This window comes from Nothoprocta perdicaria, unplaced genomic scaffold, assembly GCF_003342845.1.
Source record: "Nothoprocta perdicaria isolate Ctin4 unplaced genomic scaffold, notPer1 scaffold_73, whole genome shotgun sequence".
Classification (NCBI taxonomy): domain Eukaryota; kingdom Metazoa; phylum Chordata; class Aves; order Tinamiformes; family Tinamidae; genus Nothoprocta; species Nothoprocta perdicaria.
In genome coordinates this window covers 3,089,536-3,105,356 of record NW_020456010.1, presented here as the reverse complement: position 1 = coordinate 3,105,356, position 15,821 = coordinate 3,089,536, and the positions used below count along the sequence as shown (strand labels likewise).

The 15,821-nt window shown below is 54.3% G+C and overlaps 1 protein-coding gene across 1 annotated transcript in view; it reads right to left on the bottom strand.

Annotated features, from left to right (window-relative positions):
- Positions 1–299: 299 nt before the first annotated feature.
- CAPN11 (calpain 11) overlaps positions 300–15,821 on the bottom strand; it is a 15,903-nt gene continuing 381 nt past the window's right edge. The window contains exons 2-22 of the mRNA XM_026051168.1: positions 11,688–11,970; positions 11,202–11,271; positions 8,866–8,984; positions 8,562–8,695; positions 8,221–8,389; positions 7,246–7,329; positions 7,074–7,159; positions 6,768–6,842; positions 5,971–6,131; positions 5,700–5,869; positions 5,465–5,476; positions 4,738–4,949; positions 4,510–4,549; positions 4,205–4,270; positions 3,656–3,713; positions 3,505–3,569; positions 2,618–2,686; positions 2,427–2,505; positions 1,930–2,046; positions 1,795–1,853; positions 300–1,583 (exon numbers count right to left, since the gene is read on the bottom strand). Coding sequence (XP_025906953.1) covers positions 1,557–1,583; positions 1,795–1,853; positions 1,930–2,046; positions 2,427–2,505; positions 2,618–2,686; positions 3,505–3,569; positions 3,656–3,713; positions 4,205–4,270; positions 4,510–4,549; positions 4,738–4,949; positions 5,465–5,476; positions 5,700–5,869; positions 5,971–6,131; positions 6,768–6,842; positions 7,074–7,159; positions 7,246–7,329; positions 8,221–8,389; positions 8,562–8,695; positions 8,866–8,984; positions 11,202–11,271; positions 11,688–11,933 — 2,118 coding nt within the window. The 5' untranslated portion in view covers positions 11,934–11,970 and the 3' untranslated portion in view covers positions 300–1,556. The remainder of the gene's footprint in view (positions 1,584–1,794; positions 1,854–1,929; positions 2,047–2,426; positions 2,506–2,617; positions 2,687–3,504; positions 3,570–3,655; positions 3,714–4,204; positions 4,271–4,509; positions 4,550–4,737; positions 4,950–5,464; positions 5,477–5,699; positions 5,870–5,970; positions 6,132–6,767; positions 6,843–7,073; positions 7,160–7,245; positions 7,330–8,220; positions 8,390–8,561; positions 8,696–8,865; positions 8,985–11,201; positions 11,272–11,687; positions 11,971–15,821) is intronic.

Genomic DNA, 15,821 nt, shown 5'->3' with positions numbered 1-15,821 from the left:
TACTTAGGTACCTTTTCATGCTTAGGCTGCTGTGGAAGCACATTACACCACAGCTTGAAGTTGGACCCATCTCCCACCTTCCTGCAGTCCTCCTCTGCTTCCTTCCCACCAGATACAGCTTAGTCCAGGAAGGTCTCAATCCACAATACACAAGGAGACACTGTCCCCATTCCTCCAGGCACTGTCTGGGCCACGTTTCTCACAGATCTCTGTTTATTATTTGGAGTACACAGTGAGCAAGGTGAAAAAGCAGTTTTGCCATTGAGGCTGAGTGGTTATTGCTTGAGGCACGTTCTCCAGCAAGGGCAAGGGCATGGAACAGACAAAATGTCTTGCCTACATCTTATAGGGCAAAGGAGGGCCCTTTACCCACAGCCAAGCTAGAGCCACCCCCTTACCACAGGAAAAAAAGGTGATGGGAATGGAGGAGTGCAGGAAAGTGCAAGTCAGTTTGCTCAGTGGCCCAAGGGAGCAGGGCAGTACAGCAGCAGGTGATGATAGTGTAAAGGATTGAAACATTTGTGAACAGTAGAAATCTACCCATTCCTTTCTGCTGAGCAGAGCTCCCCTCTGCTCCATGGCAGGTACCAGACCCTGCCCTGGCCTTGCCAAGGGCTGTGAGTGGGCAGAGTGACAGGAGGGAAGAGGGAAGGGCAGGGCCAAGTGCTCACCATAGCTCCAGTGCTGGCCTCAGCAGGAGAGGAGGGGAACCTGCTGCTGGGGAAAGCAATGGCACTAGAGTGGTGGCACTCCGGGGCTTGCATGGGAAGAAACGTCCACTGCATTGTGCGTAGGGGTGTCATATGATCACATAACAGGAGAGCCCTCGAAACATTCAGTGCTTAAATTGGCGTAAAGAAAGGGGCCATGGATATGCGAGGCATGTGTTCAAGGCCACACAAATGGAGTCTGGAGGATGAGGAACCAACTGCTGGTGTCCTGATCCACCGTGGACGCCACACTTTGGTTATGCTTACCTTTTAGAGAGCGCTTAGTGGCAATGGCGGGCTAAGAGTACAGACCTTCCTCCTCGCCCTGGCCTGCACTCTCTTCCACTGGAGTGGTGTAATACCTAGTGATGGTCCCAGCATGCAGGTATCAGCAGCAATGGGACAGCGCTGGAGCTAGCAACACCAGTCATCTCCCCCCTCACCCCACAATGTCTCCCCAAAGGTCCACCTGCTTCCTGTTCTGCAGCCACACTTGAGCCTGCTCCTTCACTTGCCTCCACCATGGTTGCTAAAAAGCCAGGTACAGTGATGCACAAGTGCTCCCATGCTGCCTGCCCTCCTTGCTTCTGGGGTGGGGATAGAGGAGGGGGAAGAGTGAAAAAGCAGCCCAGCCCAGAAGAAGAGAAGAGCAGCCCCTGCCTGCCTTGAACCCTTCAAGACAGTCCACAGGAGACTGCAGAGTAAGTCTTGCTGAGAGGCAGGGCAAGGCTGGTAGGTGGAGCAAGGTAGGGTAAAAGTTTCCTGTGTCCATGGATCCAAGGGGAGGCACTTGGATTGGGCCGGGCCCGCTGGGGTGGCCTAGCTGCAGTGCATCTGTGGTGGCTCTTAGCCGCACATCGTCAGCAACAGCCACTGCAAAAAAGAGGGAGACAGTATGAGCAGGGGTATCAAACTACCAACATCTTGATAGCCCCTGAAGAGAAGTCTCTCAGTCTTTCAGGGACTCTTACCCCTTACCTTACCCAAGGGGGTGCAGGGCTTCCTACCTCCTGAGCCCGGGCCTTAGCCCCGAGCCCCTGTACCCTCTGGACCCACTGCTCAGAGCTGTTAGCTGAGCTCTCACCTCAGAGATGTTCATCACCGCAGTGCCGGTGCCCTCAGGGTCCATGCTGCGGAAGAACCCTGCAGACCAGAAGAAGCAGCTGAGCAATGTGCCCTTCTCCCCTTTTTCCCTCCTTATCCTGAACCTGGAACTTACTGAACATGGCCTCTAGCTTGACCAGGCAGCAGACGAAGTTGTCAAAGTCCACACCCATGTTGGGGTCTGCATAGCGAGCCACCACCACCTGATGCAGCTTATTGTTCAGCTTGAAACCTGAAAGTCAGAGAGCAGTCAGCACCCAGGGAGGCCTAGAAAGAGGGATGTGAGTCCCAAAGCCCCTACCCCAGGGGAAGGGCTGAGCCCACACTTGGGAGGAAGAGACGCTCTCTGCAGAGCTACAGACCATTGCTTGATGAGCAGTTAAACTCTGGATTAGATCCTATAGGTCAGAGGAGCGCAGTAGTAGGGATAACTGTGCCTGGATACCTGACTTCAAGGCTACCAGTGTTCAGCACGACTGCATCAGAGAAGGATGGACCCCAGCTCAGATGTGGGCCCCAATCCCACTATCACAACAGATGGGCTGAAAGTAAGCAGAGGCTGGCCTCATGCTTCTCCTGCCTCAGCCCAGGCTCATCCTCCTCCATACCTACCTGCCGACTCCAGAGCCATGCGCATTTCGTAGGAGCTCATGGTGCCTGATTTATCCAGGTCGTGCTGACGGAAGATGTTCTGCAGAAAAATCACGGAGGCTGTAAGGGGCAGGCTCTCCCCCTCTCTCCATTCTGGCCATTCCCTCACAGTGCTTCCAACTGCACTGTGTGTTGTGCCCCCCTCTCCTTACCAGCCAGCTCCGGATCTTGTTCCAGAGGATCTGGAACTCCACCAGCCCAAGGCGGGCACTGCCATCTTTCTGCGGAGCAGTGGATTAAGGGAAAAAAAGAGCCAGCAAAAGGGGTGGAATGAAAGGTAGGTCCTGAGGCATAGCAATCAGATCCCAACTATCTTGGTTGAGAAAGGACATTTCAGCCAAAGCACTTTCAATCTGTCCAGTTTCTTTTTGACTTCCCTTCTCCTTCCTGTGTCATAAGAGCAGAGCCTGCAACCCATTAAGGAAAGTGCAATGCTTAAGATGGCTCTTGTGTCTCTTCCCAGAAAGGGCTGCACTTCTGCTTTGCACAGCACTCTGAAGCAGGGTTGTCAGAGCAACAGCATGTTGGCATGCAGCTAAAAGCGTGTCGCATGGCATTTTTTAACTGCCAGTCAAGAGGATTTTGGTAAGAGGACACCCCTCTTCCCTTTCTAGGAATGCCTCAAAGCCTGTGTGCTGTCATAGCTTATCACTCTGGGGTGAAGCAGGACCTCTGCCTGCTATTTGCGAACCCATGGAGAAAAGAAGCATCAGGTCCAGAAGGGAAGGTTGAAAGCATGTGCACAGCTCAGCTGGGGTTCTGGCAGCAGACAGGGGCCAGGGCCCAAAACAAGCAGAACTCACGGTTCTGTCCAAGAAACCAGCTACTGCAGCTCAGATGGTCCACAGAGCTACAGGCTAACTCTGCAGGTGCACAAYGCAGACATCCCTGAAGCCCTAGTGTGGCAGTTGCAAGGACCCTTCCTTCCCCCCTTTAAAGAGCGAGGCCAGATCCCTCCTCAGCTCCTGCAGAGAAGTTTCCCTGCAGCAGGACTGAGCACTACAGAAGTCGGCCCTTAACCTCAGTGCTAAGAGGATACATCCATCAGATTGACCATATTGCGGCAAGAATCCAGGCTGAATCCATCTGTCTTCAGATCTTTGTCTGAGAAGGCAAGGAGGAAGATTATGCACATGAAAACACAACCCATCGAACAGGCCAGGGCTATGCAGAGAAAAAGCAGTACTTACGCCTAGCAATGACTCTGTTCAGGATAGTCTTGAGCTCAAAGACACTGATTTCCATGTCCTGCAATAAGAACAGCGTTAGCAAGCCCCTTGCCTGCACCCACTACTTCTTCTCCCAGCTGGGCTGGAGGGCTGCTCTTCAGTCCACTTGTGACCCTTCTTCCATTGCTTCCCAAAGACCTCCACCTTGTTCACAAAGCACCAGAGTGCTGCAAAGTTTCCTGCACACACAGAATGGTTGAGGCCACAGCTGGACTCCCCCAAATCTACTCTTGGGCATGCCACTCCTGCAGGGAGCTGGGCCACGTTGCAGCTACTTGCCTGCAGCATTGGGACTGAGTGAGCTTGAGGCACACAGATCTCACTGGTTGGGAAGAAGTAGCTGGCATCAGCCAGCCCAGGGATGCCCAACAGCCTCCAGGACTCACCTTAGGGAAGCCTCTACTCCTCCAGCTGCATTAGCAGCATTACAGACAGAGTACAGTACAGCATTAGCAGACAGAGCCCTGTCCCTTCCCCACGTTTCCCAGAGCTTGGCGCTGCCATACCCACCTCCCCTGCCAGCTGCTGGAACATATTCTTGAAGCCATCTTCTATGTCATCTTCAGAAATTTCCTCCTGAGGTGGCACAAGCCAGAGAACGAGGTTATCAAACAAAACCTGGCGCAGCCCTACTTCTGAGGCTTAGCAAACTCACGCAGGAAGGGAGGCTCTCGCCATCTTCGTTCCCTCTCACATCCCCCTCACCTTGTCACCTCCAACCACCAGCCCAAACCCACGCAGTTGGCTCCTGATTGCAGCTTCCACTTCCTCTAAGCCCTAGAGCCTCAGCACTGACTGAGAGTTGTGGGTCTTACCTCATCCCCCAGATCAGCCGAGATCTCCTCRTCCAGCTCCCTGAAGCACAAAGGGGGAAAACAGAGATGAGAGAGTGCTGGGGAGCCAGGCAGCAGGCTGTCTGCAGAGGAGGACTCTCCCACAGCTCAGGGGTCCCCCTTGCCCAGGCAAGYTGGCCTGTGCTATGACATCCCCCTAGCAAAGCCAAGGGCTGAGATGCAGCATGAGGTTTGGAGGAAGGGACTCACTCTGTGTCCGACTGCTTCTCAGTGAAGACTCGCAAGACGAAGTCAGCCTCCTTGTGTGGCTCAAAGGTGGAGGGCACGATGATGTACTCTCCCGGAGGCAACCGGATCTGGTTGCTCACCTCCCGCAGGTTGATGAAGGTCTCGGATCGTGCCCGTGACTGGTTTCGCAGGAAGAAGTCTTTCTTCATGTGCACATTTTGGCAGCCCTGAGCCTGGGGGAAGTAAATGCACCGATGGACACCAGCTCAGCCAGCAGTCACGAGAGGGGAATTCACAGGGAGCTGGGAGACCAAAACTTGCCCACAGGGGTAGAACCTGCCCTAGCCAGTCAATTCAGCAGCTGCCGTTGTAACGGTTCAGCCTTGCTTGGCTCTGTGTTGTGGAACAAGGTGACAYCCAAGTGGCATGTTCATGCTGTGGCCCAGGCTCACTTGCATGGCACGCTGAGCTGGTGTGGAGGGGCCTGGTCCTGCCACCGTGAGCCCAGCAGCTGCTCTGYGAGAGTTCCTCACAGTCCTACCTGATGTGACTCATCCCCTCTCCCCAGCACAAAGGTGTGCAGCACCCTTTAGTACTCATGGACTGTGAGGRCAGTGGGAACTCCCATGGCACAGGGCGTGCAAATGTGTTTGTGTACACATGCATGTGTGTGTGAGCATTAACTCCTTCCTGCCCACTTCTGGGTTCCTCTCCAAGAGTCAGTGAAGTCCAGTGGCCCAGGACATACCTCTTCAGGGACCTGCAGAGAGTAGAGAACAGGGATATCAGAAACCCCCATTCCTRTGCATTATTTCTTACAGCAGCAAAGAGCCCTGGAGGGTAGTGGGGGCAAGGATTTTGCAGGAGGAAGGAGGGAAGGAACATTAACCCATAAAGTGGAAGGGAAAGTGTCCTTGAGAACACCAAATGTGTGACTGGCAGGAACCAGTCCCAAGAAAGCTGCAGCAGCACGGGGGSGTTACCTCATAGACGGCGAAGCCGATGGTGTGCATGTCACCACCCACTCGCCGCTCCCTCCGACGATGCTTCTGCATCAGGGCCACGAGGAAGCTGCAGGCTACCTCGTCATCCCCAGGGTCATCATCCTCTTCCAACAGCTTGATTTTGAACTGGGGGTTGATCCAAAATGTGGCTGGGAGGGAAGGAGGGACACGTGAATGAGATTCGTGGCTCATTTGCTGCTGAGCTGTGTGGCTGCTCATCAAGGAGCGAAGGTGCGGGATGCAGAAGTACCTGGGTGATTCCTGCAGCCCCCGGCTGTGCTGCCACGGCGCCATGTGCCCTCAAACACCTGTGTGTGCCACCTGCTCAGCTCATCCTTGGTGAGGGCATCAGGGGTTAGGTTACAGATCTCCAACCTGGAGAACTCTCTCATGAAGTCCCGGAAAGACATCCTGCAGGAGGCAGAGCAGGGGCTAAGGCCAGCGTACAGCTAGGGAGGTAGGGAAGGGGAAAGCTCTGAACCCAGCTGAACAGTTTCTCTATGTCCTTCCAAAAGGAATCTTGCCAAAGAGCGTCCCACATCAGGCTTCCAATGCTTGCCTAAGCTGGCTGCTCAGTATTTCCACAGGGGACCCCACTGTTTTTGTGGCTTGAGAAGTACTAAGCAATGCCTTCCTACTTGCTCCCTACTTCTAGCCCCTTTCTCAGGGTGCAGCTTCCTCTTGTGGCCACCACCAAACAGAGACAACCTTTCTGGAGAATTAAGTGAGACTACGATCTTCTACCTTGAGCAGTGTTAGCTGATTTACAGCCTCCYGCTCAGCTTGGGGAATATGGGATGTTTGTCCTTCCTAGGTATTAACTTGCATTTAGTTGTGCAGAATTTCCTTAAGGGAAAGGAAATCATTAACTAAATCAGATTAAAAAAAAAGTTAACGGGCTCTCCAGCAATGGAAATGCAGCTAATAAGGACAAGTCAAGTGTTTCAGGAGAAGCTGGCCTGCAGAATCTCTCCACAACTCCTCTGCTTTTTTTTCTCTGTGTCCAAGGTGGACACAGAAAAACAGGCGCACTTCTCTGCTACTCACCAGAACTCTCCATCCTCCATCTTCAACTGTAGGTCTTCTCTGTCACTGGGGTCAATGTAGTTCCACTCAGAGGAACTGGTATAGCAGGAAGGACACAGTTAGACAAGGACTTCTCAAGGTGAATGGAGACACTCTCAGCACTATGCACTTCACAGCTGGCCCTCAATGGACCCCCTCTCCAACAAGAAGGGCACTGCATGCTTTGACCTACCCACAGGCAGTGCTATGCAAGAGGTGCCTGTTTGTTTTGTGTGCAGTGTCAGCTGACCTGCCAGCAGCAGCACTGCAGGGCCACAGTGAGCTCACCCATCGCTCCAGGCTCCGGTCCACTCSACCTGACCCCAGGGATTCCTGATGCGGATGAGCTGTTCCTGCTGACCCCGGTAAATCACCTGCAAGAGATCAGATATAAGATGTTAAACCCATGCTGCTGGTCTCGCCATTTTATTTCTATCCTAGCCCCATGCAGCCAACTCACATCTCTGAAGGCTGTGACAGAATAGGCATGGCCCTTCACCAGCTTCTTGAAGGTCACTGCTTCCATGTCAAAAGCACTTGTGATCTGAGGGGGAGGCAGAAAGCTTAAGTGAATGAGATAAATAAAATTCATGTTCTCCTTTCCCAACCCCTCCCCAGCAGGAGCTTTGTCTGGAGAATCACCCTTGCTTTGCAACCCTCCAACAAAGGCAAGTAGCAGCTATCAGCTCCTTGTGTTCAAAGGCTGCTGAATGAAGACAATTTAAAGACAGCTTCCCTGCTGGAGGTTACCCAGAGGCCATCAGAAAATGATCTAAACATCAGAAAAAACATTTGGTGCTTCCCAAAACACAGTGCCATCATCAATACCACAAAAACATTGTCCATGAAAACTACAAATCCCGGAAGGTGTTAGCCAGTGGATCATTGTGGTGCAGAGAGATTGCAAAAGTCACTTGTAAAAACCACATAGGCTCCAGCCACATATGTAATACTATCAACACACCTTGGATTCTGGCAGGCTGCTAACTGTACCTGGACTACATTTGGTCCCACTCAGATTTGCAAATCGAAGAGGTACCACCAGCAATGGTGATGGGGCAATACACTGCCTTGCTTGTGGATGACAAGGAAGTTGTCAGGAAACGCAAAAGCAGCTAATTTGCAGATACTGACAGAAAACATGGCCAGACAAGTAGACTGACCCTCACCCATCAATAGTCCAGACTATTGAACATTTCCAACTGCACCAAAACAAGACCATTTCCAGAAACTAAACTGTAGTCCTATGTGCTGTGACCATGCTTGGTTTGAAAAGGCTGTTCAATAAGGTGGGAAAGAAATAACCWCTTGCTTGCTACCCCAGTTAAGGGACTGCCAGCACAGGATTTTGGTACTCCAGAAGAGAGCTGTGAGGCCTCGCCTTGGCCATGGCTGGAGGAGAGCATTCCTCTCTGASGAGCAGCACACCACTTACGTCAATGGAGCAGCCCAGCAGGGACCCTCTCTCCAATGCCTTGCGGATGATGTGGCCCAAGTTGCGTGGCGGCCGTTTGAGGTCATACATCTCTGCCACACCACCAGTGAAGTCCTCAAAGCCCTCAGTGGTGCTGCCCCCGGACAGCGACTCGTAGCAGCCATTCAGCCTGAGCATCAGAGGTTACAAGATGGATACACAAGGTGACAGGGATACCCCACATTGCTGCTTCCCAAGCACCTGCAGAAGCAGGGCCAGGGAGAGGAGAGGCCCCCACACTTTTGTCTGCCCCCACCAGCAAGGCGCACATCAATCCTCATGCCCACTGCAACAGGACTCACTTGGCATAGGCCTTCTCCAGCAGAGCACTCCAGAACTCAGTGCACTCTGCTGAATGCACAAACAGGAGCTCCCCATCCTTGGTGGGCAGCTGGTCATCAACCACCACGTCCACCCACTCACCAAACTGCCAGATCTAGGGAGAAAAGTGAGGATGAGTGGGCCAGAGGTACACTGAACAGCACCACACTCCCTGGATAATCCTACACAGAAGTATGTGCCCAGACCACTGACAGTCCACCCTGCTCCCAGCCCACCCCTGGGCTACCAAAAGCCTATTGAAGAGGGCCAGGAACTCCTGCCTACCTGGAAGTGGAAGATGCCAGCATAATCCTCCTGGAAGCTCTGCCCGTGGGGCACCACGCGGTGCAGGAGCTCCTCATTGAGTGTGAGGGAGGCAATGGCAGCCAGCAGCCAGCAGTCACCTGGGGAAGGAGAGGAAGCCTGGGTGAGGCATGGGCTGCCATGCCAGCTCACTGCAACTTCTGTAGTAGAACAGTGGTGATATCAGGGCATGCACAGGCCAGCCGCACGCCAGTCTGGCTCCCCTGTCCAAAAAGGGCATGGGGAAATTGGATGAGATCCAGCAGAAGGAGGCCAAGCTGGCGAGAGGTTCATGCCCTGTGAGAAGAGGCTCAGGGAGCTGGCTTTGTTCAGCCTGCAGAGGCCAGGCAGTAACCACTTCCCAAGCACATCCGATGGGGTCTCTGGAGACACCGAGCCCCTGGGACATTGGGAGGGAGCCCAGATACCAGCTCTGTGGGCATCCTCCCAACCTGACACCCTCCAGCAACTCCCCGTACTGCCCCAGAGCTGTGCCTATCTTGCTGTTTTGATCTTGAACTTCTCTACTGTCTCCATCACCATCCCACACCCCTGTCCCACATTCAGAGCTGCCACCACACCTCACTTGTAGCCCACCTAACATAAGAGCATGTGCTTGGAGAGAATTAAATCAAGGCACACAGGGAATGACCCCCTAATCTGGAGCCTGTCTCTAGACCATCTCGTATGGTCAGCATCTATGGCCCCCTTCTGCAGTTATTTCTCAAGACCATCTTTGGTCTCATTAGTGCTCCCCTCCACACTCACAGCAAGTTCTTGAGACAGCAAGTTCTGCAACGCAACTGCGCTTTGCTTTAATAAATGATTTGTTTTCGATCGCTGAGCAAGAGGTTTAAATCACTGCTGYTCCAACTTCTCAGGTTGTGAGAAGCAACACTGCAGATTTCCTTCCAAGTGCTCTTAACCACAACTGTTTAAATTCTTTACCCTGGTTACTCTTTATATTTTTGCCTTTAAAGCCTGTCATATTTTAGCCTCAAGCCTTGATAACCTGTGCTGTGCTGTGGTTTGACAAAACGGTGTTCCTGACTTTGGCCTCTTGATGACCAATTAAAAGGCACTTTGCTTGGTGTCGTTACTTGCTCAAGCTACTGCATCGACTTGGATATGTTAAATGGTTCACGCTCAGGTCAGTCCTGAAATCATCGAGCTCTGCTAAGGTGCTTGATGTTCATGAAGTGTCCAGCTCAATCCAGATGAGAAACATCTCCCTGCCTCAGTATCTTTGCTGCCCCTAGGCTTGGAGGTCACTCCTGGAAAAAGGAGGGATTGGTGCTCGTACTACGTAGCTCTCCTTTCACTTCTCCTCTTCCCCACAGTGCTACTTCGCAAGCACTTTGTCACGACCAGCATCTCCTCACTTCAGTTTATTACTGCCCATGGTCATCTCTCACTGTCTGGGAGGGCAGACAGCTGCGTGGAGCAGCTCCCGGTGCGGCTGTCAGTGTGTCAGGCACAGATCCGCCTGGCATCTCCCTTGGTCTTAACACAGTTGGGTTGCACATCCATCATCCCATGCTCACAGGCTCATAATGTGGTGCCAACAGAAGTCACAAACTGTTTCCCCATCTTCCACAGTTATCACAGAATCACAGAATATTTAAGGTTGGAAGGGACCTCTACAGATCATCTAGTCCAACATTCCTGCTCAAGCAGGCACACCTACAGCATGTGGCACAGGGTGGCATCCAGGTGGGTTTTGAAGACCTACAGAGAAGGAGACTCCACAACCTCCCTGGGCAGCCTGTTCCACTGCTCTGTCACCCTCACAGTAAAGAAGTTCCTCCTCACCTGGAGATGGAACCTCCTGTGTTTCAGCTTATGTCCATTACCCCTTGTCCTATCGCTGGCCACCAGTGAAAACAGCCTGTCCCCTTCCTCCTTGCGTTCTCCCTTTCTGAACTTATACATGTTAATCAGATCCCCTCTCAGCCTTCTCTTCTCCAGAGAAAACAGGCCCAGTTCACTCAGTTTCTCCTTATATGAGAAATGTTCCATTCCCTTAATCACCTTAGTTGCTCTTCTCTGGACCCTCTCGAGAAGCTCCATGTCCCTCTTATACTGGGGAGCCCAGAAGTGCACACAGTACTCCACACAGTTATCACAGCACTAAGTAGGAGAGTCTCCAGTACATAGATGGGAGTACATAGGCCAAAATGAAAATGCACCGTACGGGTCTGGGGAAACTGGTACAATCTCAGCACATGCCTTACACCAACACCTCTTCTCCAGCCATGTCAATGCTGTGCAGCCACTGCTCTCTAGCCCAAGGTTGGTGACAAACCTCCAGCACTTACCCAGAGCCCCCTGGCAGATATCTGTCCGTGTTGCACCGCCCACAATGAACTGAGGGTCATCCACTAACTCCTGCAGGAGGAAGAGAAGAAAGGACGCTAGTGCTGGACCTAGTAGGGCCTACAGTGCTGAAGGGCTGGCCCCAGTAATACCCTGGGTTACACACCCTCAAAGGGGGTTCCCATTTGCTGAAAGCAACACATCCATGCCATGCTATCTAGAAGCAATGACAAAACCCACCCATTGCAAAGACCAAGGTCTGCAGCCCAGAAGGAAAGATATGCCTGCTGGCATAATATTCTACTGAGCTGACACTCATTAAGCATTGCCCTAATCCCTTGGAAAAGAGCACTACGAAGCACTTGAGAGACTGGGAGCATGGAGACCAGCAGGCCAGTGCCAAGCTGCAGCTTGGCGCACCATGTTAGCGCAGATATCGCAGATGAGGGTCACCAGCCCCAGTGAGGAGAAGTAGGCCTGATACTCACGGAAGGACGCTTCCACTCCACCCCCCTCGTCTTGCTGGAGTGTGGCCCCAGCTCCTTGAAGCCAAGGGCAGAGGGGGATGCTGGAAACTGGGGGTCCCTAAAGAGGGTACCGCTCTCCAGACACTGCTGCTTGAGGGCCTCATAGTCCTGGTTAAGGTACTTGATGGCATTATGGTGTTGGCCGACTCCTTCTGCTTTCAGGCGGTTCCTCTGCAGCTGGGCAGCAATTCCCCCGAAAGGCATCATGACAGGGCACGGGCAGCACTTCCTTCAGCTCTGCTCCCTGCAACAAAACAGGCACCGCAAAGCTGAGGCAGGGCACCCTGGGTAGAAACACAGAGATAGTCCCAGGTGCCTAGAAATTAAACCCAAGGTTTGAAGCAGATGGCAAGAGGCGCAGAGATGGGATGGGGTGCCCAGGGCTGGTGGGACACCTCAGGGGCAAAGCCAGCAGAGTCTTGCAGAGCACCAGAGCGTTGTGCACGGCTGCTCCTTTGAGGAAGCAGGGGAGACCCAGTTCCCTATCTCCCCCGCAGCAGGACCTCCTCCACCAGCACCGCTCTGAGGCAGCACAAGCAGAGCCCAGCTGGGCCACCAACTGGAAAAGCACTCCTGGGTGTGCAMTCCTGGGTGTGCACACACGCTGCACGGATCCCCCCGTGCCCCATCCCCAACGCAGACTGCAGTGCTTCTCCGCACCGAACTGGGTCATGGCCTCCTGCCTGGCCTGTCACGTCCTCCCACTATCTTTAGCATAAGCCGAATGAGGAGAGCTGATCCTAGCCCAGAAGGAGACAGAGATGGGGAAGCACCTGCCTGCAGTGCCGCAGGGTGCGCTCCAGCTTCCCAGCACAAACATGACGGCTGAGTAGAGGAATTTCAGGCACTTTCCACCTCCACAAGGGTCTCCTCTGAGCTGCCAGCCTGGTCACACTGCTGGCTGCCGCCCACCTCTTATCTGGCCCTCTCCAGGGAATTCCCTGTCGCAATGGGTGTGCCCAGGTCCTGTCTCAGCAGCAGGACTGTCTGGACTGGGCAGCTCTCCTTGCCCGGGTTTCTGATCCATCCAYGCCCGTGCCAGCCGGGGAGGTGCCAGGGGCCGCCCCGTGCCCCGCAGTGCAGCGCAGGGAGCGCTCCGCTCGCTCAGAGCCGCTGCGGCTGCCTGAGCACTGAGTCAACAGGACGAGACAAGGGAGGAGCCGYGAGGAGGGGGAGCCGAGACGTCTCCATGTCCGGGTCCGGGGCTCGCAGAGGGAAGGAAGAGGCGGGACAGCCCTTACCGCRCAGGGTGACTCAAGCCCGCTCACTGCAGCGAGTGGGGAGCTGGGAGGCCGYGTCCTGCGCTCTGCAGCGCTTCCAGGCATGCCAGGCACCAAGGAAGAGCCCTCCTGGGATATCTGCCCATCTCCTCAGGCACCACCCACTGCTCTCCGCCAGACTGCAGACAGGGGATGCCTTGTGAAGGGGACGTGGGCAGCAGGGTGCCTGTGGTGTAAGGAACACCCCTAATCTGAGAGACCGGAGTAGGCCAAACCCYGCTGTGGCTCCAGACCCTCATGGCAGCAAAGATCCTGCCCCATCCCTTCCTCCTGGTGGGTTTAAGCAGCAGCGGCAGCGCAGCGCACACCCAGGCCCTCCAAACCAACGCGAGGTCGCTCTGCCGCAGGTCCGACCCCTGCCCTGCTCCATCCACTCAGTGAGGCGAGCCCTGACACACCACTCTGCTCCAGCTGCCCTCGGCCCCACACAGTGCCAAGGGCTAGCAATGACACCAAGGGCCGAGACGGAGCAGGTGCCACCACGGTGGTCGCACCAGACCTGAGGTTCCACCTCGCATGCAGCAGGACTAACCTTCCCAACACCCCTTCCCAGCACAGTAGGTTACAACCCTGCCCTGAASGGGCCTCCCTCGTTAATTTGGTAGTACTGTGATAGCTAGGGTCAGCAGGCAACACTGGAAAGGGTACAAGCACTTGGCATGGGGTAAATGGTGGAAAAGCAGGGCTCCTCATCCAAGGAATTGCCTAGAAGCTTTTCTGGGGGAGAAACCATTCTTCCTCATTGCTCCTTCAGCTCTGGAATGCCCTATACCCATCACCTCTCTTCTTCCTCCTACGACAGCCCAGTTCCATGCCTATTCTGGGAGCCACCACTCTGAGCGCACTGTCTCCTTTCCTTGACTCCCAGTTCAGCTCCATTTTGCACCCAAGCCCTTTACAGCCTCTCACCCTCCCAGCAGTGAGGCCCATCTTTCCCTGAGAGCTGCTGGGATGCTTTCTCCCCTCCAAAGGTCTATGCAGAGCCCAGTGGGTCTGCAGGAGGACATAACCCAAACTGCCATCCCCACAGCCTTCAGCTCCTGCCTCACAACTTCCCTGGCTGCCCGCCCGCCTCACCACGCTCTGGTGAGCCCAGGTAGAGCTGCAGGTGTGCTTGGCAGTGCGTGCTAAGCCCAGCCCRAGCAGCATCTCCGGGGCATGGAGAACACCTTGTATCCAGTCCATTCTCAAGCACGGCTTTTGCATGGCATCAACCTCCTCAGGCCACAGACCCTGCCAGGGCTCATGGCAGTGCTACAGGGCACAAGGGTCTCTGGGCTCAGCACTGTAGGGGCATCCCTCACGAGCTCCCTCTCTGCAACACTTGAAGTACTCAGGAGGCAAAATTACCAACACTCACCTCTCAGCTGCAAAGTCACTAGCCCCACCTTCCCTTTCCTCCCCTCCAGGCGGTCAGAGCTAACTTGCATACCACAACCTGACAGACGRTAGGGAAACTCGCCCTTGCTGCGACCTGCAGGCTGCCTGCAGCCTCTCCCACCTTCTCCGCAGGGCTCTCTGTTCACCTGCATTTTCCTCACCTGCCTCTGCTCCCACGGAAGGATCAGCGGTCCCACCTTGGCATCTGCAGCCTGGCTCCAGGCACCAGACAAGGCCCTGGACATGCTGAGCTGTGTGCAGCTGGGACAGGGGCGCCACACAAGTTATTCTTAGCCTTGTTACTCAAAATACTCTGGAAGGTTCTGCTCTCACAGACAGAAAAATAAAGAACGGTGACAGACAGCGGTCACGCAAGCGCAGAAGGACCATTTCAGATCCYAGGCTGGGCCAAGGACCAGACTAGACCTTCAAAAAATGGGGTGACAATAAGTGACTGGAGAGGCCTGCTCCATGTTGGTGCTGACAGAACAGATCCTCTAAAAGGGAAGAAAAGTTACACAGCAATTCAAAGAAAAACCACCACCACCACCAAGTCCATTAGCCCCCCAGGAYAGCCCATGCCCCTTTCCAAGCCAGGCAGCATCCCACCATGTTATGATGCTTTCTAGCACCAGGCATTTTTGATCCCTAGATTGGATCAAAAAGACATGCTGGTCCCCACAAGGCCATGATTTCTGATACACTTTAAGGCAACAGGAAAAGAAACAGAGCCCATCCAAAATCTCTGCAGACCTCTAGGTCAGCAAGGTCAGCAGCTGCACTCAGAGTGAGTCAGGGAGTATGGACCAAGGTGGAGCTTGCGCTAGGACTGGCCCAAGGCTCATGGAGGCAACACAGGATGCTGATGGCTCACTCATCTCCAGACACCAGACCTCCTCCATGTAGCGACTGCTGTGGGGCTGTCCTGCCTGTCACCTGACATCTCTCCCTTGCTCAGCGCTGGCAGCGCCGCCTCGGCGCCAGCAGCATGGCTGAGCAGGCACAGCCTGGTGCTGCGTCTCGCTGGACTCCTGACCCAGCGGTGCTCCAGCAYGCTCTGCTGTGCACTCACCTTGCAGGAAGGCATCCAAGCTGCCCATAGAAACTCTTCCTTATGCTGGATGGGCAGCTCTCAGGCCCTTCCCTCATACCAGGGAAAGATCCCCATTTAGGAAGACCCSCATTTTGCAGGGGCTCCACTCTGCTCTCGCACACCCCGCTGACATGACTTGGCTGTGAGAGCAGGAGCCCACTAGAGCAGACACTGGCCAAGCAGCTAGCCCAGCCCTGACTCCCTGCCAGCCCTCCAGTCTGCAGCGATACCCCRTTTACTTTCTGCCGCAACGGGGAAATCTCCCAGCCACGGCAGCCACAACTGCATTATCAAGCAGAGACACGAAAGACAAAGGCCCGGGCAGTTAAGGCGCGCAACGTT